At 49.7% G+C, this 20,094-nt stretch overlaps 8 protein-coding genes and 1 non-coding gene across 10 annotated transcripts; 3 read left to right on the top strand and 6 right to left on the bottom strand.

Annotated features, from left to right (window-relative positions):
- Positions 1-10: 10 nt before the first annotated feature.
- CNJ02950 (vacuole protein, putative) lies at positions 11-2,449 on the bottom strand. The gene is made up of 6 exons (XM_567574.2): positions 2,142-2,449; positions 2,036-2,091; positions 1,897-1,987; positions 1,640-1,844; positions 1,489-1,581; positions 11-1,440 (listed from the first exon to the last, which is right to left on the bottom strand). The coding sequence occupies exons 1-6, from the start codon at positions 2,187-2,189 to the stop codon at positions 221-223; spliced, it is 1,713 nt and encodes a 570-aa protein (XP_567574.1). The 5' UTR covers positions 2,190-2,449; the 3' UTR covers positions 11-220.
- A 152-nt stretch (positions 2,450-2,601) lies between these two features.
- CNJ02960 (cytoplasm protein, putative) lies at positions 2,602-5,250 on the bottom strand. Its single transcript, XM_024657993.1, has 6 exons — positions 5,038-5,250; positions 3,987-4,958; positions 3,318-3,931; positions 2,996-3,251; positions 2,832-2,951; positions 2,602-2,734 (listed from the first exon to the last, which is right to left on the bottom strand). Exons 1-6 carry the CDS (start codon positions 5,177-5,179, stop codon positions 2,622-2,624), a joined length of 2,217 nt encoding a protein of 738 aa, XP_024513688.1. The 5' UTR covers positions 5,180-5,250; the 3' UTR covers positions 2,602-2,621.
- A 1,018-nt stretch (positions 5,251-6,268) lies between these two features.
- CNJ02970 (conserved hypothetical protein) lies at positions 6,269-9,416 on the top strand. Its single transcript, XM_567576.2, has 13 exons — positions 6,269-6,736; positions 6,807-7,008; positions 7,067-7,142; positions 7,191-7,246; positions 7,311-7,425; positions 7,489-7,572; positions 7,649-7,857; positions 7,925-7,935; positions 7,989-8,091; positions 8,197-8,337; positions 8,431-8,621; positions 8,743-8,869; positions 8,956-9,416. Exons 1-13 carry the CDS (start codon positions 6,349-6,351, stop codon positions 9,173-9,175), a joined length of 1,923 nt encoding a protein of 640 aa, XP_567576.1. The 5' UTR covers positions 6,269-6,348; the 3' UTR covers positions 9,176-9,416.
- Positions 9,417-9,457: 41 nt separating this feature from the next.
- CNJ02980 (expressed protein) lies at positions 9,458-12,754 on the bottom strand. The gene is made up of 4 exons (XM_024657994.1): positions 12,329-12,754; positions 12,124-12,263; positions 10,482-12,057; positions 9,458-10,422 (listed from the first exon to the last, which is right to left on the bottom strand). Exons 1-4 carry the CDS (start codon positions 12,524-12,526, stop codon positions 9,715-9,717), a joined length of 2,622 nt encoding a protein of 873 aa, XP_024513689.1. The 5' UTR covers positions 12,527-12,754; the 3' UTR covers positions 9,458-9,714.
- Positions 12,755-12,792: 38 nt separating this feature from the next.
- Positions 12,793-14,412, bottom strand: CNJ02985 (hypothetical protein). 2 transcript variants are annotated; one of them, XM_024658783.1, is made up of 5 exons: positions 13,917-14,412; positions 13,771-13,869; positions 13,579-13,708; positions 13,310-13,436; positions 12,793-13,252 (listed from the first exon to the last, which is right to left on the bottom strand). In XM_024658783.1, exons 1-4 carry the CDS (start codon positions 14,191-14,193, stop codon positions 13,391-13,393), a joined length of 552 nt encoding a protein of 183 aa, XP_024514462.1. In that variant the 5' UTR covers positions 14,194-14,412; the 3' UTR covers positions 12,793-13,252; positions 13,310-13,390. The 2 variants fall into 2 exon arrangements, with proteins under 2 accessions (XP_024514462.1, XP_024514463.1); XM_024658784.1 differs by lacking the exon at positions 12,793-13,252 and having other exon boundaries at positions 13,279-13,436.
- Positions 14,413-14,527: 115 nt separating this feature from the next.
- Positions 14,528-16,267, top strand: CNJ02990 (mitochondrion protein, putative). Its single transcript, XM_567578.2, has 9 exons — positions 14,528-14,625; positions 14,673-14,702; positions 14,774-14,953; positions 15,003-15,087; positions 15,148-15,154; positions 15,209-15,286; positions 15,336-15,393; positions 15,448-15,757; positions 15,839-16,267. The coding sequence occupies exons 1-9, from the start codon at positions 14,595-14,597 to the stop codon at positions 16,077-16,079; spliced, it is 1,020 nt and encodes a 339-aa protein (XP_567578.1). The 5' UTR covers positions 14,528-14,594; the 3' UTR covers positions 16,080-16,267.
- CNJ03000 (hypothetical protein) lies at positions 16,259-18,135 on the bottom strand. Its single transcript, XM_567579.1, has 4 exons — positions 17,937-18,135; positions 17,432-17,887; positions 16,608-17,366; positions 16,259-16,516 (listed from the first exon to the last, which is right to left on the bottom strand). Exons 1-4 carry the CDS (start codon positions 18,108-18,110, stop codon positions 16,412-16,414), a joined length of 1,494 nt encoding a protein of 497 aa, XP_567579.1. The 5' UTR covers positions 18,111-18,135; the 3' UTR covers positions 16,259-16,411.
- CNJ03005 (hypothetical protein) lies at positions 16,527-18,850 on the top strand. The gene is made up of 4 exons (XM_024658785.1): positions 16,527-17,379; positions 17,457-17,740; positions 17,790-18,209; positions 18,256-18,850. Exons 1-3 carry the CDS (start codon positions 17,115-17,117, stop codon positions 17,859-17,861), a joined length of 621 nt encoding a protein of 206 aa, XP_024514464.1. The 5' UTR covers positions 16,527-17,114; the 3' UTR covers positions 17,862-18,209; positions 18,256-18,850.
- Positions 18,851-19,878: 1,028 nt separating this feature from the next.
- On the bottom strand, positions 19,879-19,961 carry CNJ03010. Its single transcript has one exon. It is a non-coding gene; the product is annotated as a tRNA-Met (tRNA).
- Positions 19,962-20,094: the final 133 nt, after the last annotated feature.

Genomic DNA, 20,094 nt, shown 5'->3' on the forward strand with positions numbered 1-20,094 from the left:
GTAATTACCACCCCATCATACATACATCTCTGATCCATTCGTAAATATAAAAAGACACTAGTCATTATTTTCGTTACGTGTGAAGGAAGAAGAAAAAAACCATTAAAAAATTCGCGTCTGACGAACCGAACCCTCTCTTCCCATCTCCTCTTACTCAACAACAGAATCACATAGCGTTACGTTCCTCCTCTTGTTCGTGTGCGTGCTATGTGTGTATGTGCTATCTGCCGCCATATCCTCCGTACGCACTACTACCCGTATCGTACAGGTACTGATCCCGAGTCGTATACCCAGGCGTGGGGGAGGGGATGTATCCTTGATACCCGCCGGCCATCATGCTTCCCTGTTCATTTCCTACCCGAGGCTGGGACGGGAGCTGATAGGAGCTAACGGTGTAGGGTTGGGATGTAGAAGAAGAAGAAGTAGAGTATAACTGGGGCTGGGGCTGGGATGCTGATGGAAGAGGAGGTTGTACAGTCAGAGGATGCGAAAAATAGTCTTGCGTATACGAATCATACGAATCGTACTGATCATGCCGATCGTACGGTGACAGCCTACCAGAGGGCTGACCCTGTCCACCGGGGTTATACCTATTGATCGACCGTAAGGAGCTTGAATGGGGTAAGGGCGGTGGTGCTTGCTGTTGTCGAATCTCGGCATTGACGTTCACTGAAGAATAGGATGGTAAAGAAGGCAAGGAAGACATTGAATTTGAATGTGATGGGACCGGACCACCGCTGGGTCCCGGGGTGACCACCGAGGGAGGGTAGGAGATCCCCAAGGGAGCCGCGTTGCCTACCAAATTCGTTGAACTTCCGTAGTCCTGATAGACTCCATACTCTCCTCCCATAGCGGGGGGAGCGGGCGGGTACTCGTTTGGGCCCGGGGTGGAAGAAGGGAAATTCATGCCCGCTTTCTCAGCTTTGATCTTGGCTCGCAACTTGATATCATCTTGATAATCATCGTCATCGAGTGAGACTTGGGGTAACGTCGGCTGAGGCGTTCTTCCATACCCATAATCGTCCAAATCAGATCCGTCCTTTGATGTCCTCCGCCCCATGCTTGCGCCGGCCACACCACCAGCCATTGCCCGCTTCTTGTCAATCGCAGCAGCTCTTGCAATCCTCTGCCTCTGCTTCTTCTTGATCAACTCTGCTATCCGTTTATCTATCTTGTGACAAACGTATTCTTTCAAATTGCCTTGGATGTAGCAAAGAAGGGGAATGTAGGTGACGGCAGCGACGATGAGGAGGAGGAGAGAGCCGGCAAAGACGAGGACGGTGAAGATCATGGAGAAGAGAAGGAGGGCGGTGACGAGAGAGTTGTCCCAGTAAGCCGGGATGTCTGACGTTTGGAAATTGTTGGCGGCGGCGAAAGAGTAGAGAAGGATAGCGTTGATGGATTGACGGGGCCCGTCGGCAAGGAGTAACCGTTTCCAGCCTGGACAGTGTTAGCCAGGTTGGCGACTGATGTATAAGAAGAATTTACCCTTGAACGTGAAAAAGATGAAGAATGCCAGGTCATCCTTTTTCTTTGACGATGATTCAATTTGACAAAAGAGACAAAAATTGTCATATGATCCTTTAACACTGATCAGCTTGACAGTTTTGCGATATTCATCTGTTTCCGGTTGACTCACGGAAAGAATAATAGTCATTCGCCAACAAATTGGTAAAAGCATACGATATATCTCTAGAATCGATGACTTTTTTCGCCTTGTATGTTTCGTATCCAAGTAGAAGGAAGGAAAAGATGATGCACCCGACAAACACCCATTTGGCAATCTTGAACTGAACATCCACCACACAATCGCTGTCGCATTTAGAGGTGATGGCATTTGTCCACTGTGCACGTATACTCATCAGCTATGGTTGAGATGTTGATGAAAGGACATACGTGATCGGAAGAGACCATAGTTACCGCAGTAAAGATGTCCAAAGCATAGACCGCGACCGATTTTAACAGGAAAACATATCGAAGGATGTACCTGAGCACAGAGTCAGCTCTGGTATTTTGTCAAAACACAACAACCCACTTGATCCTCGTCCATATGTCGCCCTTGTGGAATTCCTTCACATTGATGAAATCGAACTAGGCAGCGATCAGCGACGCTCTATGGAAGCCTGTCCAGATAGACTCACCTTGTGGTCGGGGACGACCTCTCGCTTCCAATCAGCCTCACAGCACATGTCTGCGGGATGTTATTGGGTTTGAATAATGGAGTGGGCTCTGGAGTAGATGCAGGGAGCGCTCTGGTATGTACTGGGATGGCTGACTGAGTGTTCCAGAGATGGTGCTGACGGGACAGCCGAAGGGCAGGGAAGCCGGTGAAAGGAGTGGACGGTGGAAGGACTGTGGGTAAAGCAGGACTGCGCTCGGCCAGCGAGGACAGTGTCCGTGCGTGGGGGGAATGAGTGTGGTGGGAGCGGGGGAGTAGAAAGCAGTATGGTAGATGGAGAACACAGTAGGGAAGAAACAATCAGACCCAGATCTGGCCACCGACGAACAGCGAGCAAAGGCCACGCGACGCGTCTTCAGGGACAGTCTCAAAAACAAAAAGACCCCAAAAAGCCCACCATCTCAGCTGCCACACCACGCATGCATGCACCATTATACTACTGCTACTCCCCAAACACCTCCAGCGCAACTTGCACGCTCTCCCCGTCCCGGTCATGCACCGAGAACACAGGAACCAGCGTGCAGACACCGCCCAGTGACGGTACCACCGACGAAACTGCGCATGGGGAATGTCAGCCCAAAAAACGGCCCCTCGAAAAAGAAGAATGAAAAAGCGCGCGGGAAAAAAACCGGTTCCAGAGTTCTGGACTTACGTCTAGCGGGATCGAGATGGGCCAGGTGGTAGACGCGAATAGACACTGCTTTGGAGAGTAAACACCCCAGTTTGCGATCGGATTCTCTATGCTGGGAGAGGCTGGCGAATGCATCGACATCTGCGCCGCTTGTCAGTTCATCTTTCTTCTTCGCCTGGACCCACTTTTCACAAAAACCAAGCCCCGACTTCCTCGCTGTACTTTCCCACTCGTATGACAGCTTTCCCACCATACCCCTTGTCCCTTCCCACTCTCGTACACAGGCTCAAGCTCCTCCTCATCATCTCCTTCATCTTCTTTCGCGGCCTGGGTAGTATAGTCCCGTCGTCCGGTATGCAAATTCACTTGATACTCTACCAACGCTCCCTTGGGCAACTCTTTCGCCTGAACAAACGCTATCGGCGCACGCTCCCCTCCATTCTGTTGTTGTTGTTGTTTTCTCAGCTTCCATTAGACTGCTGCAAAAGTTACACACTGAACACTTACACGCCGAGTCCATATTCTCCATGCATCTCTCGTAACCTGTACCCCTTCCCCGCTCTCCCCATCCCCACTCTTCGCCCACCACCCCACCGCACCTTCCACCCACCCTTCCCACCCACCGCCTGTCGCATTCCGACTCTTCAGCGCTTGCACTATCCTCCCTACATGCTGTAACGCCAGCGTCGCCTGATGCGGGTACGGCGATTTCGGTAAGGCCGGTGCGAGCGGCAGAGTGAGGGACGCGGGGATAAGTGGGATTTGGCCGGCGAGATGAAGGCGGGAGGCGACAAGGACAGCTTGGGAGTATGGGCCGATGTTGGCCGGCGCCCAGTAACTCAATCCTTGTACGTGGAGCGCTGACCGATTTCCTATCGAACCTCTCCCTTCGCCATCGGAAGAAGATGGCGTGGGAAGAGGGGTATCGTCAAACCCGATGACCTCTACGCGCACCCTCCCAGACGAAAGGGGCACAGCAACAGTCGCGCGGGAGGGAGGGCTCGTACCGAAATACGTCTTGTACTTTTCGTTCGCGGGGAGGAAGAGAGACATGGAGGAGAGGAGGAGGGTAATGTGAGTCGAGTGGAGGGGGAGGGAGAGGTTTTCCGATTGCAGTTTGGCTGGGCGCGGTTTTAGCCAAAAAGGGATGGAACTGGCTGATGGAGGAGGACTTACAGGAAATAGCTTTGAAGCATTTTTCAAGTTCTTGGCCTACATCTTCAGAGGAGAGGCTAACGCCTTGCACGCTGGCGGTGAACCACCTCTTCTTTTTCACAAACTGCACCTCTCCCCCGCCCACGCCCACGCCTCCTGCACTCCATTCCACCAGCTCCACCCCGCCTCCCTCTTTCCGTACGTCTTCCATCTCCCTCTCGCCCAACTCTTCCAATCTCTCTTTCCCCTCCTCGTCCAGGCCTTCCACCCCCACCTGCTCTTCCCCTTCCTCATCCAGCCCCAACATCCCCCTCAACTCCTCCACTGTAGGCTTCACCCACCCTTCCTTTGGTTCCAATACCGCCTCTTCCACTTTGAGGTACGCAACAGTATACGGTTCCGGATCCGTCACTACCGTCTCCGTCTTGACCAACTTTAGCCGATGCGAGAATAGCGGGGTCGACAGCGTGAGGGTCTCATACTCACCCCCCTCTCCGGCCGGATGTGAACCGTACTGCGCCTCAAGCTTCGCCAACAATGGCCTAATCTGCCCCAACTGCTTGCCTACCACCCCGACCCCCAAGCCCACCCCGGCAACTTTCATAATCACAGCTTCCACCCCGCTGCCCAGCATCCGATCAAGCAAACGCGACTGCTCACTCTGCCACAAGAAACTCAAACTCGTGAGACCCAGCCGGCCACAGACATGCTCGATCCGTAAGCGCTGATACGTCGATAAGATCGCACCGGACGATAACGCCGTCGCTTCCGGGTGTGCCTCCAGAACGTCGGACAACAAGCATGTGAGGTCCTCGGTCTCATCGCCTTTTTGGCCAGTGCCCGCGCCCAGGCGGAGGCGGGAACCGTATTCGGCGCCTTGGGAGATGGCTTTCCCCCGGATGACCTTGGTGTATAAGGGCAGGGACATGGATTCGGCAAGGAGCGGGAGCAGATGGGTCCCCACAGATTGGTACAAGTGCGAGTCGAGCTCATCTAGTTGCTTACAACCGTTAATTGGCTTGTGGACTATGGAAACAAAAGGGACTCTGTTGGGGAAGGGAAGAAAACTCACCGATGCCAGGCTCAGGGGTTAACGTAGCAAGAGCAACAATCTCATGGCCGTTAGCGACACAGTGCATGAGATTAAAACACGAGTCTTTGCCGCCGGATACGAGGCCAATGACTTTATGCTTTACCCCCGGGAGTTTGCTCATTTTCAAGTGGGACTATATTCTCTAATCGATCGATGTATACCGCGAATTTCGTTCGCGAAAGTAAATCCAGGCAATGTTGACAGGTCACGTGGTTGTTACGTATCAGTGCGGAACGTCAGTCAGATTATAGAATTGATAACCTCCTAAACGCAGGTTAATAATCAATTAATAATTACAAGTTAAGTTGCCCATAAGCGCGCTCAAATCTGGCTCAAATCGCACCTGCTGGCTGTTTCCCTTCCTTTTTCCTCGAAACTCCTTGTCACAAAAAAAAATAATGCTCCTCATTATGTGCTCGATGAGGGGGTTCGACACGTGTTAGCCAATAGCCTCAAGTTTGTATTGAAGGAGGAAAGAGACAGACAAGCCTTTAAAGCTTGGGATGACTTTGCCAGATGCACAAGATGATGACACTTCTTCAAGGATGTGATCATGATTACATTCAAGAGTTTATGCAGGCAATACCGTTTCAGAGAATCCGTACAAAGCGTCACTGATCTGGTTTGAAGAAGAAGATAATACAATCAAATTTGGCGCTAAATATATACATACACACAACTACATTTGATCGGGAACAGAACAGCGACAGAAGTGTCGCCTGTTTACAAGCATAACCTGTTCTCAAAGTTCAAAATCTTTGCTAGTCAACCCGATATCATGGTACTTTGTGACTGACAAGAAACCACGAAGCCTCTTCACAGCCCCAATTTTAACATTGCTCTCTTGTTAGTGTCTAGTTACAAACTCGAGACTACCAAATTTCCAACCGTTGCCTTTATTTGATCATTTTGGCGTAGAAATCATTAATTAATTGACATCAACAAATAAAATTATGTCAGAAACAGAACGCCGTGTATGTCTACAGATCTGGCTATCAGATTGCATTTGCTCGATGCCCAACGCCATTTCCATGTTAAGTACAACGGTGGGCATGGCCGAATAATCGATAAATAACAACAACAAACACGTAATAGATGTGCCTAATTGCCGCCTTGCCGAAAGCCGAAAAAAGTGGTGGATGGAACGATGGCCGGCGGGATGATTATTTGGCGCTTATGCTTCCCGTCATACGACATTTGCCCAGATGATGTTCAGCTGTCCTATAAAAAGTGGGGCATCCTAAATGATCTCTACGCCACCTTTCCATCGCACCACATTCATTACCAACCATGCGCTGGTTCAATATCTTTCCCCTACTTTTGCCCTTCGTCGCAGACGCATCCCCACTCCAGCCCCCACGCCAAGCGACCTCTAGTGCTGGGTCTGTCGCACAGTCTGCTTCGATTGCTGCCTTGAGCGCAGAAAGTAGTGTTCCTGCTGCTGCATCTTCAGCTGTTCAATCCAGCGCAAACAGTGCAGCAAGTGCTTCAAACACACCCAGTACCTCGGGCGGTCACGAGACTATCCTTTCCCGTCATAACAATGTGGAGAATGCGGCTCCTCCGACTGTATCGATCTACCCTGATACCTCTGATGGCAAACCTATTACGCTCACGGGCACCAGGATGCCAGATGTCGGGCAAGATGTGTATCTGGGCATTCCCTTTGCCCGCCCTCGTACGTAACTTTCCACAGGTTTAATTCTCAAGAAGATAAACTTTTTAACTTTAACCTAAAAAAAAAATAGCCGTCGGTGATTTAAGGTTCTCTCCTCCCCAGTCGTACATCTACAACTCGAGCACATTCCAAGCTACCACCCCTCCTCCTGCATGTATGCAGGACAACTCCACAAACAACTTGACCATCTCGGAGGATTGCTTGTACCTCAATGTATACGCTCCTGCTGGGTCGAATGCTACGAATAACTGGCTCCCTGTCATGGTCTGGGTGTATGTGTCTCCTTATTATCCGATGTTCGATTTTGGGCGAAAGCTGAACGTAACTCAGGTACGGAGGGTCGTTCACCGGGGGATCTAACAATATGTACCCTGGCACAGCCATTCTTAATTACGCTCAACACACTGTAAGCCTTTGCTGCACAGTGGCTTTGCATACTTACAAATAATTGCAGGATAAGCCATTCATCTACGTCGCTCTCAACTACCGTCTAGGTGCTTTCGGATGGGGGTGAGCTTTTTCTCTTCTTTATGTCCGAACGATTAAGAGCTGATGGGTTGATTTCCCCGGTAAGCACCGGGTCAGGATTTGCGGAGAACCATGCTGCCAATTTGGGTTTAAAAGATATCATTAAAGGTCTTACTTGGGTACAAGAGAACATTTGGGCCTTTGGAGGTAACCCCGAGAAGGTAAAGCCTCTCTTGACTATACTTTATGTCGTAGCTAATTCCTTTCAAAAAAAATAATAACAGGTGACTGTCTTTGGAGAATCTGCTGGTGCTATCTCCATCTCTCTACTTTTCTTGAACCAAAGCACTACCCTCTTCAGCGGCGCTGTAAGTCCACCCCGTCCTTTTCAACCACCTCTAAACGGTAAAACCAGAACTAGTACTAAACATGAACGTTGGACAGATCATGGAGAGTGGAGCCCAATCTACAGTCCCTTTAGGACCTACCAATACTACATGGGAAAGCGCCTACGTCTCTCTCTTGGATGTTACCAACTGCACAACTCCTTCTGAAAAGAACGTCACGCAGTTCCAGTGTTTAAAAGAGATGCCTGCGCAGAACTTGTTGAAAGGACAGTTGACAGTGCAGAGTCAGGCTCAGTTTTCAGCTGGGTAAGTTTGGATTAGGGGGAAGCGGTATACATGTTCGTTAGGCTTGTGCTAATATAGTTGATTGCAGATTTATCTTCGGTGAGCCGTCATCAAAGTCAAAGGCGGGATATCAGTCTAATTGTTTCCATTAGGCCCAACCATTGACGGAAAACTTATCCCTGGTTCTCCTCATACTCTCATTTCTGAAGGCCATTTTGCCAAAAAGCCCTTCATCACCGGTAACAACAAGGACGAGTAAGTTTCCCAATTTAATTTTTTCCTATCAAGCCTATCTATCCCTTCACGACAAGTGTGATCGGAGCAAAACTTGGCTAACAAATAGTACCTGTTTTTGAACAGAGGCACAAACTTTGTTCCCACTACGATCAACAGTACTCTTTACGGTCTTGGTATCATAGCCCTCGGCGAACCGGTTGACCCAACTAAGGAGACGCTGGAAAAAGTTCTTGCTCTATACCCTAATGTGCCTTCCCTCGGATCGTAAGTCCCCTTTCCCAAAATTTTTTCCATTCCTTCCCACTCGCCCACTCGCCCACCCACTTTCTGCCAGCTGGGAGCTGATTTGAATCACAGACCATTCGACACGGGTAATGAGACATTCGGCCTCGACCCCTCATTCAAGCAGTTTGCCGCCATCTACGGTGATGCCCAATTCCAGGCACCCAGGCGATTCTTTTTACGAGAATCAAACAAGCATGGGAATACCCAGACTTGGACTTATCTATTTGAGCAGTATACGCCGGGGGCTCCGCCATATCTTGGATGTACGTTCTCTCTTTCTATATCTCCTCTTCTATCCCTTCTTTTCTCTCTGTCGGAGTCGCGCCCCTTCTCCCACTCCTTGAAGAGACATGAGCTCATGCTGATCACTGAATCCCCAAATAGCGCACCATGGTTCAGAAGTAATCTACGTCTTGGGTGGTGCCAGGCCCGGACTTTCTGGGAAGACAGGGTCCAGTGCAAACTACACCGAAGCCGACGCACGACTCTCAGACACAATAATGAACTACTGGTAAGTTAATCTTCTCTTCTCTCCCTTCCCTCTCTTCTCTCGTGGCCCGGGAGTCAAAAGCTGGCTGACAAGAGAAACAATCACAGGCTCAACTTTGCCTACTACCACAACCCCAACGGTGAATGCGGCTGCCGCGACCCCTACTCAAACGAAACCTATTGGCCTAGGCACGATGTCACCTCCTATAGCAAGAACATGCTTAGCTTGAAGAGTGGCAACGTTACCGTCATCGAGGATAATTATAGGGAGACGCAGATAAGCTTCTTCACGGAAAACGCAAACGCCAAGCAATTCAATGCCAGGTGACTTTCCGTCTAGGAGGGAGTAAAAGGTTGGAATGCAAGGGGGAAAATCTTCATAATGGTCTCGTATCTGTACCATATATCTTGAATAATATGATATATTAGGCCCTGTATCTCTTGTCGTAAATAATTTTGGAATGGACTATAATCATGTAATTATTTATCTGTACCGTTACAAACTACCCCACAAAGAAGATAACTTCTTGACTGTTGAATTGAAACAAGAAAATGCATGAACTAGGAATAACTATCATATTTATCTTTAAACCATCGTTATCTCAAAGTGCTGCATACTCATAAAAAGGCCTTGTAAGCCTAGGAACATTACTTTCGTGTGTCGCCGTCGCAAACTGTAATATGGCGGACAGTAAGAGGATAGCGAACATACATGTAGGTCAAGAACAAGATGTACAAAAGAATACAAGAGACAACAAACGAGTAGAACGAAAAACCAAAAGACCGAAAACACGTACCCTATCACACGTTAAAAACAACTTTTGAACAATTTGCGTGTGTATTGGAGACTGGAGGCATTGGTCGTTCTCAAAGTTGCTCACAAATGAGAAGCGATCCCCCATACCTAGGTTCAAAAAGACTATCATCCGCACCCCATCCTTCATCAGACGAGGTGTCATCCCCTCCTGGCGAATAGAGAGAGTCAGGAGTCAGACTAAACCTGCCCTCGCGACTCAAACCTTCATATTCTTCCATATCTCCTTTCAGGAGACTATGCCCGCCAAGGGTCTTTTCGACTCTCGCCGGTTCATCCACATCGACGTTGTATTCTTCCACCAAGCCGCCAATATAGTTATCGCCCACTAATGTTTGCTGACCGAGCTTGTTGTTTTCGTCGACGATATAGTGTGTACTCTTGAAAGGCATGACGCTCGATAGGGTTGTTGTGGTGGTGGTGGTGCGAGCTGTGGACGCAGACGATGGATGAAGGGAGGAAACGGTAGAGCGGTCGGGAGGAAACTCGGGTTCTGCAGAGCTGCCAGAGGTATCGGTACCTTCGCCATGCTTTACAGGGTTATCCTTGTACTTTTTCAAAAGAGCTTCTGCTTGTGCTTCGTTAACCAATTCACCGCGATGAAGCTCCCAAAACTTTTGCCAGCGATTATTGTCTCCAGGTTTTGAGCTGTTCTTGTCCTTGGCTTCCCTATACATGATGTACAGCAGGCAGAGCTTGTCGGGATTGCCAGCGGTCATACGATCAGAAACGTATTCCTCAACATGCCCGTCACGGCCAATCTAACCCCTATCTGTTTAGCCTCTTGTATACAAACACTGAACAATCAAGATGGACCCACACAGTATGAGCACATGGTATGCCCCTGTACTTTTGCCCTTTTGGCGCTTACTCTGGTTGAACACATATGATATTTCCCACCTCCAATCTCTCCCGCTTTGGGAGCATGCATCACAGGGCACGAACAAAAAGTGGACGTCTCTGCCTTGGTCTTCTTCTCGGGATTTCTTGTCAGGTCAGTCTTCTTCTGGCCTTGGCTCGTAAACTGATACAGGTCGTCCGTAATCCATGAAGTGGGATGGATAGTTCTCGAAGAGAGAGGATGCCCATCGTCATTGTCTTCCAAAACAGAGGCGGGGGCCGTTGCCGAGATAGTCGTCGTCGTGGCCACGCTGGTATCCAGTGAGCGGAGCAATAGAGGGAGTTGTTGGGCATCGGCGTCCAAGTAGGGGCTGATTGGTGGCTGAGAGATAAAGGGAAAAGACATGCGTCTATCGAATGCTGAAGGCAAGTTTGTACTTGATGAGGAACCAAAGGGCATAAGATTACTCGAGGCCGGGACAGTTTGCGGTCTCTCCTTGGCGTTGAAAAGTTCATTATCCAATACGTCCTGACCAGGTGTAGGCGACGTTCCAAGGCGGGATCCAAAGGCAAATTGCTGAGTCGATCCAGGGGTGTTTAGCCAAGGTGGTAGGTGCTGGGTGTACAGAGGAGGGTATCCATAAGCCTGCGAAGGAGAGCCGCTGCCAGTATCCTTGTTCAGGTGCATAGAGGGATCGGGCTGATAAATCAAGTTGCGGATTGATGGAGTCACAAGCGACATACCCGCATAGTCGGAACTGTTGGCCGTATAGCTGTCATCGGAAGTTGGCATGGCGATATGGCTGTTGGCCGTCGACCGAAGGACAGGTGGATGCCGGATATCAAACGAACGTCCAGCGATGACGGCCTTTGCGATGCTTCCAGAGTCGTTCGGGCCATGGGGAGTGGTATGCTTGTTGGCTAGTATATGTCCTGAAGGCATGTATTGAAACCAAGTATTAAAGCTGTGTCGGTTTGGGCGACAAGTAGTAGCAGTAGAGATGCCATCGTTTGCTGGGATTTTGGCGACAGCAGGTACGGCTATATCCGAGGGATCCTGAATGTTGTTACGAGCAGAAGTTTGTGTTCCTTTTGCTTTTCCAAGGGCCGGATGAAAGTAGTTTGACTTTGTAATGTGCTCAGCACCGTTCTCTGGGTGCTCCTTCAAGATGCTTGGGTCAAACTCTCGAGCCAAATAACCATGCACCCGATCGGCTCCCGAAGAATATCCACCGCTTGCCTCATCAACTCCCCTCATCTTCTTGTTCGCCCTCTTCAAATTACCCTCCGATGGGGCACTGTAAGGCCTCTTCAAGCTGTCCGGCCCCTCAAAATGACTGTGGCCTTGATCCTGGTATGGATGACCATTGTTAAACTGATGGTTCCACATCAACTCACTGGATCCGCCAGCGGTCAGCGGCCTTTGTGGATATGAGCCAGAAGGTGGTAAAGCAATTTGGCCTAGGGCTCCAAGATATGGGAGAGGGGGGACAAAGACAAAAGGATTTGTATGGTGCTGAAAAGGACTGGGGTTAAAAGGCGCTGGATGAAGAGTTCTGTCAACGAAAGGGTATCAGCATGGACCCTTGTTTGTCGGTTACCGGAAAAAAAAGAGGACTTGCGGGAAAGAGTTTTCTTTGGCGAGGTGCGTATCATGCTTGGGAGCAGTGTTGGCGTCCTGCGCCTTTACTCGACCTGTTGAATCATGATGAACACCTGGCTTGTGTTGGGAATAATCAGTCGATAGGGCATTTCCCAAAGACTTTTTTTTTTTAAAATCACACCTCATTAGCAACAATGAACCGTCTTCAAAAAAAGCAAACTTACCTCGCCACCCTGAGCACCTTTGCTTTCAGCTCTCGCCTCATTATCATCCGACTTTTGACCATCTAGGCCTTTTTGTGGTCGTTCAAGCGTGATACAAGGTACATTGTTCAGACTCGTATCAGTACCGGAAAGAGAGGTTTGTTCGGTGATCGGGATTTGGGTGGGGACATTGTCTGAGATGTTTGAGAGAGAGGACATGTTGGACGGGTAAGGACAAGAAGGGTGGCAAGTACTGAAGGAGTGACTATAGGGTTGGTTGATCCGTTTATCTGGACAAGTGGAGTGGGATACAGGGTACGTTTAGGGTGAGAGAGGAACTCTTGGAGCGTCAAAGAGTGAAAAGGAAAAAGAAAGTGGAGTGGGGACTATGGATGGAAAGAGGATTATGGAGAAAGAAAAAGAGGTGGATGAAAGAAAACAAGATACAAATGGGGAAAAGAGTTATTCATATATTCGAGAGAAACGCATTCGCCCGAGGTCCGTGCGCATGGTCCTGCTCCTCCTTCTCTTCTCCCTCTCGACAAGAAGAATGATAACATAAACAGCGATAAAACAGATGATCTAGTACTAGACCAAAGTCTATGACGATGTAGCGTGAACCCATTTTATTTTTTCATTTCCTTTCCTGACGTCTTGTCCTCAGCTCTCACAGGCCAGCAGCAAGTAGCAGAGACGTGTGAGAGTCGTGAGAAAGGAGTACAGGTATTGTGTGTGGTTTTGGACCAGGGTTTAGACTTTGGGTGCTTAGGTCGTCTGGGAGGGTTTGATTATGACCAGCAGAGCCTTTGAGCTAGGGTCCGACTCGTCTTCATGGTTTGTTGAAGCGACTAGAAGAGTGTGTCTCGAGAGGTGGTTCTGACTAGGAGAGAATGGGATTTTTTTGAAATCAGTCGCGCCATGGAACTATTATTTGTCGATTCTACACTGCTCCATGCATTATGAGTGATATGCAACAAGGTGCAGAGACGTATGCAGCTATACTTTACAACACTGACAAACAACAAGGGATACGTAGAGTACAAAGCCAAGGTAATCAAGCAGGGTGATCGATCGAGCCAGTCATCAGGCCTGGGGGAATGGAGCACTGAACACGGTGATGGCGCCTTCCCTGGATGGTGCGATTTTTTTTTGTCCAAGGACAAGACGATAAGGAGTCGAAGAGTCAGGAGTCAGCAGGTCAATTCCAATCCCTGGGAGCAGATCGGGCGGAGCTTGGGAAGGCAAGAGAGTTTGAAAAGTTAAAGACTTACCGTATCCAGTTGCTCCACCCGGGGTAAAGTGCTCGTACCCAAAGTACGATCCGGTCGCCTTGCTGGGCTAATTGGAGCGCAGGATGCTCGATTGTGAGAGTGTTGGTGTGGTATTTACAGTATTGCCCGGCTGCGAGAGCATGAAAGTAGTGTTAGCTCTGGACGGATAAGGTCTTGTAATCTTTGACTGACCGTGGACGTTGTGCTGGACAATGTGGCGAGAGCCCGGGACTTCCTTGTCTCCTCTAAGGAGGGATACTTCGAACCAGGAGTACGAGCTGTTGTAGGTGCCTACGTTTGGTGAGTGACAAGCACACTGAGCGAATACCGGGACTGACCATAATGCTGGGCATAGTTTGACCATCCTTGATCCTTTGAAAACGTCTCGATCACGACTTGCTTCACCCACGCCCTTCGTTCTCCATGTCCCGCTCTTGTATGCGTGGGATCACCGAAACATCCAATCGGGCTCGACACAAGGTACCACACTTTTCCCTTTCCGCCGTCCAGCCCGCCACCGCTCGCCATCGCGCCCCGCGGCACCTCGTCCTCCTGGCCGGTAGACCACTCGGCCCCGCGCTTGACATACCCGCCTTCGCGTGTGGAGTACACCATCACCTCCTTCTTGCTCTCCCGCCTGCACCCGGCCCAGTACCGCGCCTCGTCTAGTATCCGGAGTGCGAGCTCGAGGGGGAGGCCGAGGTGGACGAGATAGGCGGTGATGCGGATGATGTCGGCGAGTGTGGGGGGGATGTGGTCGTGGGTGAGGAGGGGCGGCGGGGTGGGGAGGAAGAGGGAGAGGATGCCCTGGCTGGCGAGCGGGGCGTGGGCGGGGAGGGACGGCGCGGGGGCGGGGGGGGCGGGCGCCGGATTCTGGGACGACTGGGAGAGCCCCATTTTTGTGTGGATTGTATGTAAGACCGGCGACGCAAAAAGCGCTTAGATAACAGCCATTTTTCACTCGCGCATTATTTTCACCATCTCCTCTTTCCACATCTGCTGAAAACACCGCTGCAATGAGCGACAGCGCTGGCCTCTACGACATCTGTAAGCATGCAGAGCTGTCCGGCGGAGACGGCACTGACCCGACGTAGCTAAACCTCGCTTCGACCTCGGCACCTACGGTCAGTCCATCGCATCCGCCCATCCACTCGCCTCTGAACCGCAAATACTAACCACATCCCACCGCCAACAGGCGGTCGTCTCGCATACTTTTACTCTACAACCTCTCCCCTCACCCTCCTCGCCTCGTCTGCAAAGCTCCAGCAAGCTCAGAGGGATGTCACCCGTTTCGAATCCCAGATCAAGGAGAATGGTAAAGCCGGGACGTGGGTGACCAGGGAACAAAAGGCGGCTTATGACCATGCCAAGCAGCGTAAGTCAGCATGATAAGCCCGGACGCCCGAATGTTGACGAAATCCAAGTGGTCAATTCATCAATACACCCCGATACTGGCAGGCCAGTGCCCTTGCCTTTCAGGATGTCAGCCTTTGTACCTACCAACTTGATGTAAGTGTCTCCACCTGGATGTGTAGATTCTAGATCTAAATCGTACTGACACTCGACCAGAATATGCGTGAGATTAATCAATCAATCGAGCACTCCATACGAGTGACTGATGTAAGAACAGGCGGGTATGCTCATGCCCAACCCCAGTTTGAAGAGTATCATCTTCTGGCAATGGGCCAACCAGACTCTTAACGTTGCTGTGAGCCTCTCGTTGCATTTTTAAACGCCCTTCTCAAACAGTTATCTAGGTCAACTTTAGCAACGCCAACAAGTCTATCGAGATGACCCCTCAGGAAATCGGCACTGGTACGTCCCGTCCCCGGATGACCCCATGCTAATCCAAATCAATCTCACTTTTAGCGTACGTCGCCGCCACATTCACCTCCGTCGTCCTCGCCGTCTCCCTCACCCGCCTCGTCCCCCGCCTCCGCGTCTCCCCCACCACCAAGGACCTCCTCGCCAAGCTCGTCCCCTTTGCCTCCGTCGCCAGCGCCGGTGTCGTCAATATCTCCTGTATCCGATGGAAAGAAATGCGCGACGGTGTGGAAGTGTTCAAGGTTACGCATGACCCTGTTGAGGGGTATGAGCAAAAGCAGGATTTGGGGAAAAGCGCAAAAGCTGGCCAGATGGCTGTCATGCAGAGTGCCGCCAGTAGAGTTCTCACCAACATGTCCGTTAAACCTCCTCTCTTTTCCTTTCCTTTCCTTTCCTTCCTTTCATCCTCCATGGCCCGCGCTGACGTTTAGTATAGTCCCATACTTATCATCCCCCCAATGGTCATGACCCTCCTCACCAACAAGGGTGCATTCTCCGGCCCCCGTGGTAAACTCGCTTCGAGCCTCACCCAGCTCACCCTCATCGGTCTCTCCTTGGGCGTATTCCTGCCCCCGGCGATCGCCTACTTCCCCCAGAGGGCTTCTACGTCTCCCGCAAAGTTGGAGAATCGGTTCAAGGCGTATGAGGGACCTATTTACTTTAACAAGGGTCTTTAAAAAAAAGGCTGGTTCTGCAGCGATACGAGGCGGTGTTCGACTTGTATATTTATATACAGAGAGGATGGGGGTGGTTAAGAGGCGTATAGAGAGAATTATTAGATACAAGATGCGATGGGCGTATAGGTATACATGTGTATAGATATCCATACACTGATGTAAACAGCAAAAAGGAGGCTTGACAACTGATGCTATAATGTCTCACTTTTGGAGAACAACCCCGACAAGACAACGAAACCCTTTTTACCGGACCAACAATGATAAATCTATATATCCGAAAGCAAGGGGTGGGCGCAGGAGCAGAAACAGACAAAAAAAGAACCAAACACTTTTCAACTCTTCTCTTCAACTTCGACTGTATCCGTGACAATAAGGATATTGAGATCCCGCGGTCTTGGCGGGTTTGCAAAGTCTGCAGGGGAGCGAAAGTGATCAAGCTGGGAATCCCCCCACCACCCCACGGAAACTGACCGTCAACAACTGTTCCCCAAGGAAAAGGGTTATTAGGGAAAAACTGTTGTTACTCACAAGGCTAGTAGGTTCATTCACCATCTCGCCCTCTGTCAACAGTCTTTCACCCTTTGTCCTCGCAAACGGCTTATCGCTATCCGTCGTCATCTGACTCAACTTACTCGTCTCTCCCACCTTTCTCTCCTCTTCCTCCCTTTCTCTCTGCACCCTCCTCGGATCCGCATCCATAGCGATACCAACCTCGATATCCTCTATATCAGTCGCATCGAGATTAAGTCTCTCGCCCAGGACATCCCACGGTTTGGATCCTCGTCGAGATCCGTTATCGCGTAGAGGGGAAGAACTATAAACCATCCGGTCAAGGCGGGTACCCTGTTTAACACCCTCTGAAGAAGGAGAGGAAGAAGAAGAAGAGTATGGTGCGAATTTCCCGCCGGCCGAGGAATTGACGGTGGATGTGCCGAAAAGCTGGGCTTTGCCACCCGTATGCGGGATATTGTGTAGGGGAAGACAGCGGCGGGTTTGTCGAACAAACACTTGGTTCGCGGGAACGTACCCGGCTTCATGTGCCATGTTTCGAGGAAGGAGGATCATGAGCGAGAGAGAGTTGGACGCAAAGACGGAAAAAAGACCGCAGATGTAAAACAAGTCAAGCCAGAATGGGTGAGAGTTGACGTGCTTGGATGCCGTGCGGCCGTCAATGGCGAGGGTGAAGATGGCGACACAGTACAGGAATCGGAAGAGGGTGCGGACGATGTTGAGTTCTTTAAAGTACTGGAGGCGGGCGAGTACATCTTGATTGGCACCTTGGCGTCGCTAAACTTTTCTCGTGAGTCATTCCAATCTTCATAAGGGTTGGGATTCCTATTTAAAAAACTTACTGATTCCTTGATAAAACGAGGGAAGACAATGAGGAGCCAGACACTGCCGATAAAGAGGATGAAGGCGGAGATGGATCCAGCGAGGAAGATGTTATCCTCCATCTTTGTCAGGTCGTCGGTCTCGATATTGGCTACACCCGGCATAACACCGGCGCAAAGCAGACAAACAAAGACCCAGATCTTGAAATGCGGACTTTTGTACCAGGTCCCGGTGTCTTTCCCTCGGATAGCTCCAATCAAATATGCCCAATAGAGTGTTTCTTCAGAGTGGATGGAGAGGACAAGAACCCATGCGATGGCAAGGAGTTGGTAAGCGTTTCTGACGAGCTGTTGTCGTGAATCTGACCAAAGCGTAAAGGGTACCGGGACGATCTCAGTATGGGTTTCGGTGGTTGAGACCTCCATATACCACTCTTTGTACTTGACATAGATGAGAATAACGTTCCAAACTTCAAACTGGTAAATTAATTAGCTTTCATTTTGTCAAGGCTCGAGACATACGTACCAAAATCATAGAGAGGATGAACATCCAGACAATCACCCAGCGAAACGCGCTCCGTCGGGTGAAAAAGAGACATTTGCCTTTATCGTATGCCCAGATGTGGTAGAAGATGAAGACAGTGCCCAAGGTTGTGACCATGCCTCCCATAAATTGGGACGTGGGAGATTCGTGACACATAGTTAGTACGGCAAGTGGCGTCCGCCATGAAAGGAGATGGATAAATGCGGAAGGAAAAGGAGATAGAGAGAAAGGTTACGATTTATATAAGGAGAATACGTACGTTTGGGATGGATTACTGTAATAACTGACGATCATCCATCAGCACAGTATTCTGTCAGCATCAGTTCGCAATCCAGTCGAACCATTACCCATCAATCACCGGCTTATCCGGACCCTCTTTTTGTCCACATGTATCGTTAACAGTTCATCACATTCAAATATTTAGGAAGAAGGACGTTCCAGCCGAAGGATGTACACGAAAACCCTCCTCCCTTTCCCAGCCGAGACTCACTGCTTTGTCCCATCCTGGACATTTCATCCAGGACTTCTGCCATCTGTCATCACTTGGCAGGGACTATCCATCTCCAAGTGAGGATGTGTGTAGTGTTATGTTTGCATGGCGTTTGCATGTGTGATGCGTGCGGAAAGGCACGATAAGCAGCTTGTGTTGGCTACGTAATATTTGGGCCGCATCAAAGATTGAAGAGCGGGTGATGCGTGCTGCGGCGCAAAGGACTCTTGGGAAAGCGGAGTGGAGGGGAAAAGGTCCAATAACCAGAGAGGGAGATAGAAAATTGCTGATTGCTGATCGACGGTATTTTGTTGCGTCCTTCCCGGAATTGGGCGATCAGCATCACTGTTCTTTGTCAGCCAGCGTCCAGGTTGTTCGTGAATGCCACTATTAATAAGCATTAGCACACAAAATATTTGTTGTTGACGGTTGTTGAGATGCCTTTTTGTCGAGCTCTGAACTAACAGAGGTGAGGTGGCATGTGACATGCTACCCCCTTTTCATAGCTCCTCACGAGCGCTTCGCCTGCTGTTTAGCCTGCCCCTGGATATATAAAGGGTACCACAGATGGCTGCATGTCGAAGAGGTTCTGATTCCTGAAAGGCTAAATAATTTGGCATCGCATAAGCACTAAGCACATACCCTCGGCCTGATGCCTTCCGTGCTTTTACTCTGTGCTTACAATACTTGTACGCTTTGCTAAAATCACAAATCGCCATCTCGCTGTCCGCTGCTTTCCAGGCCCGGCGATATTCGGCTTCTGTCCTGAAGCCTCTACTTGCTCGGGCCTATAGTCTGGAGTCTGGAACTATTGGGGAAGCACAGACCTTCCTTCGGATGATCATCCCCCTCGATCTTCCTAGTGGGGGCATGATTCCGCAATGTATCCTCCACAGTCCACGATCCCATCCCTGTGCTTGCCCAGCAGCAATCCTCCTTCGCCCAGTTATAGCCGTTCGTTACCTCTCAATCCAATAACGAGCAGCCGTTGCCCTCTATCCTGCAACAATGCCAAGCACGAAGTGCTAGACGAGTCTCAAGAAGTTGGCTGTGGTTCAGAGGGTTCAACGTGTAGCGCCCGTAATGATAAGACTGATGAATTAAATGGTTGGCGATTGTTGAGGAAACACGGATTGTCGGATTTCGCCTGTAAAAGAATCTATTTTGATATTCGAGATACACAACAATCTCACTGCATCTTGATATATAACTTACTAAATCGTCATGCTAAATCCAAGACGGCGCATCGCGGACAGCGTGCGTTATGAATTAAAGTGTGTTTTCTTTCTAGCACTTTTAATGATCAAGTGGTAGAGATACACTATGCAAGGTGTATTATATGACTACACAGCAGCAATATATGCAAAGCGTATTCGTAAAAAAGTAAGCATTGGGATTCGCCCATGAGCTTTGACGTGATGACTAAAAAAAAAATAACAGCGGCTGGTTTCGATCCAGCGACTTCAAGGTACCCAAGTTAGTATGAGCCTTGCATTCTTCCTCTGAATTACGCTGTTTTGTGATGTTCCTTAAGCAGCAAAAGCTTATATATACATTTTCCTGCTACGTAATTCTGATCAAACGAAGAATATGCACTGTGGGTACTTTTTTGTGCCTCTTCAGCCCCCATTGACATAGTCTTGTCATATC

Source organism: Cryptococcus neoformans, assembly GCF_000091045.1.
Source record: "Cryptococcus neoformans var. neoformans JEC21 chromosome 10 sequence".
NCBI classification, from domain to species: domain Eukaryota; kingdom Fungi; phylum Basidiomycota; class Tremellomycetes; order Tremellales; family Cryptococcaceae; genus Cryptococcus; species Cryptococcus deneoformans.

What these genes read in the sequence shown, in the direction of transcription:
- CNJ02985 (XM_024658783.1), bottom strand. Translation starts at nt 14,193, where the DNA reads ATGGTGTACTCCACACGCGAAGGCGGGTATGTCAAGCGCGGGGCCGAG. An exon ending in AAACTATGCCCAGCATTATG is followed by an intron (nt 13,870 to 13,916) that starts GTCAGTCCCGGT and finishes CACCAAACGTAG; the next exon opens with GCACCTACAACAGCTCGTAC. An exon ending in TGTCCAGCACAACGTCCACG is followed by an intron (nt 13,709 to 13,770) that starts GTCAGTCAAAGA and finishes ATGCTCTCGCAG; the next exon opens with CCGGGCAATACTGTAAATAC.
- CNJ02950 (XM_567574.2), bottom strand. Translation starts at nt 2,189, where the DNA reads ATGTGCTGTGAGGCTGATTGGAAGCGAGAGGTCGTCCCCGACCACAAG. An exon ending in AGGTCGTCCCCGACCACAAG is followed by an intron (nt 2,092 to 2,141) that starts GTGAGTCTATCT and finishes ATCGCTGCCTAG; the next exon opens with TTCGATTTCATCAATGTGAA. An exon ending in GACATATGGACGAGGATCAA is followed by an intron (nt 1,988 to 2,035) that starts GTGGGTTGTTGT and finishes CTCTGTGCTCAG; the next exon opens with GTACATCCTTCGATATGTTT.
- CNJ02970 (XM_567576.2), top strand. Translation starts at nt 6,349, where the DNA reads ATGCGCTGGTTCAATATCTTTCCCCTACTTTTGCCCTTCGTCGCAGAC. An exon ending in CATTCCCTTTGCCCGCCCTC is followed by an intron (nt 6,737 to 6,806) that starts GTACGTAACTTT and finishes AAAAAAAAATAG; the next exon opens with CCGTCGGTGATTTAAGGTTC. An exon ending in GACACAATAATGAACTACTG is followed by an intron (nt 8,870 to 8,955) that starts GTAAGTTAATCT and finishes AAACAATCACAG; the next exon opens with GCTCAACTTTGCCTACTACC.
- CNJ03005 (XM_024658785.1), top strand. Translation starts at nt 17,115, where the DNA reads ATGTGCCATGTTTCGAGGAAGGAGGATCATGAGCGAGAGAGAGTTGGA. An exon ending in GGCGTCGCTAAACTTTTCTC is followed by an intron (nt 17,380 to 17,456) that starts GTGAGTCATTCC and finishes AAACGAGGGAAG; the next exon opens with ACAATGAGGAGCCAGACACT. An exon ending in CATGCGATGGCAAGGAGTTG is followed by an intron (nt 17,741 to 17,789) that starts GTAAGCGTTTCT and finishes CAAAGCGTAAAG; the next exon opens with GGTACCGGGACGATCTCAGT.
- CNJ02990 (XM_567578.2), top strand. Translation starts at nt 14,595, where the DNA reads ATGAGCGACAGCGCTGGCCTCTACGACATCT. An exon ending in CTTCGACCTCGGCACCTACG is followed by an intron (nt 14,703 to 14,773) that starts GTCAGTCCATCG and finishes CACCGCCAACAG; the next exon opens with GCGGTCGTCTCGCATACTTT. An exon ending in ACCAGACTCTTAACGTTGCT is followed by an intron (nt 15,287 to 15,335) that starts GTGAGCCTCTCG and finishes ACAGTTATCTAG; the next exon opens with GTCAACTTTAGCAACGCCAA.
- CNJ02960 (XM_024657993.1), bottom strand. Translation starts at nt 5,179, where the DNA reads ATGAGCAAACTCCCGGGGGTAAAGCATAAAGTCATTGGCCTCGTATCC. An exon ending in GGAGAATATGGACTCGGCGT is followed by an intron (nt 3,252 to 3,317) that starts GTAAGTGTTCAG and finishes CAACAACAACAG; the next exon opens with AATGGAGGGGAGCGTGCGCC. An exon ending in GGGCTTGGTTTTTGTGAAAA is followed by an intron (nt 2,952 to 2,995) that starts GTGGGTCCAGGC and finishes CAAGCGGCGCAG; the next exon opens with ATGTCGATGCATTCGCCAGC.
- CNJ03000 (XM_567579.1), bottom strand. Translation starts at nt 18,110, where the DNA reads ATGTGTCACGAATCTCCCACGTCCCAATTTATGGGAGGCATGGTCACA. An exon ending in TCATCCTCTCTATGATTTTG is followed by an intron (nt 17,888 to 17,936) that starts GTACGTATGTCT and finishes TTAATTTACCAG; the next exon opens with TTTGAAGTTTGGAACGTTAT. An exon ending in CTCGTTTTATCAAGGAATCA is followed by an intron (nt 17,367 to 17,431) that starts GTAAGTTTTTTA and finishes AGAAAAGTTTAG; the next exon opens with CGACGCCAAGGTGCCAATCA.
- CNJ02980 (XM_024657994.1), bottom strand. Translation starts at nt 12,526, where the DNA reads ATGTCCTCTCTCTCAAACATCTCAGACAATGTCCCCACCCAAATCCCG. An exon ending in AAGGTGCTCAGGGTGGCGAG is followed by an intron (nt 12,264 to 12,328) that starts GTAAGTTTGCTT and finishes AAAAAAAAAAAG; the next exon opens with TCTTTGGGAAATGCCCTATC. An exon ending in GCCAAAGAAAACTCTTTCCC is followed by an intron (nt 12,058 to 12,123) that starts GCAAGTCCTCTT and finishes TTTCGTTGACAG; the next exon opens with AACTCTTCATCCAGCGCCTT.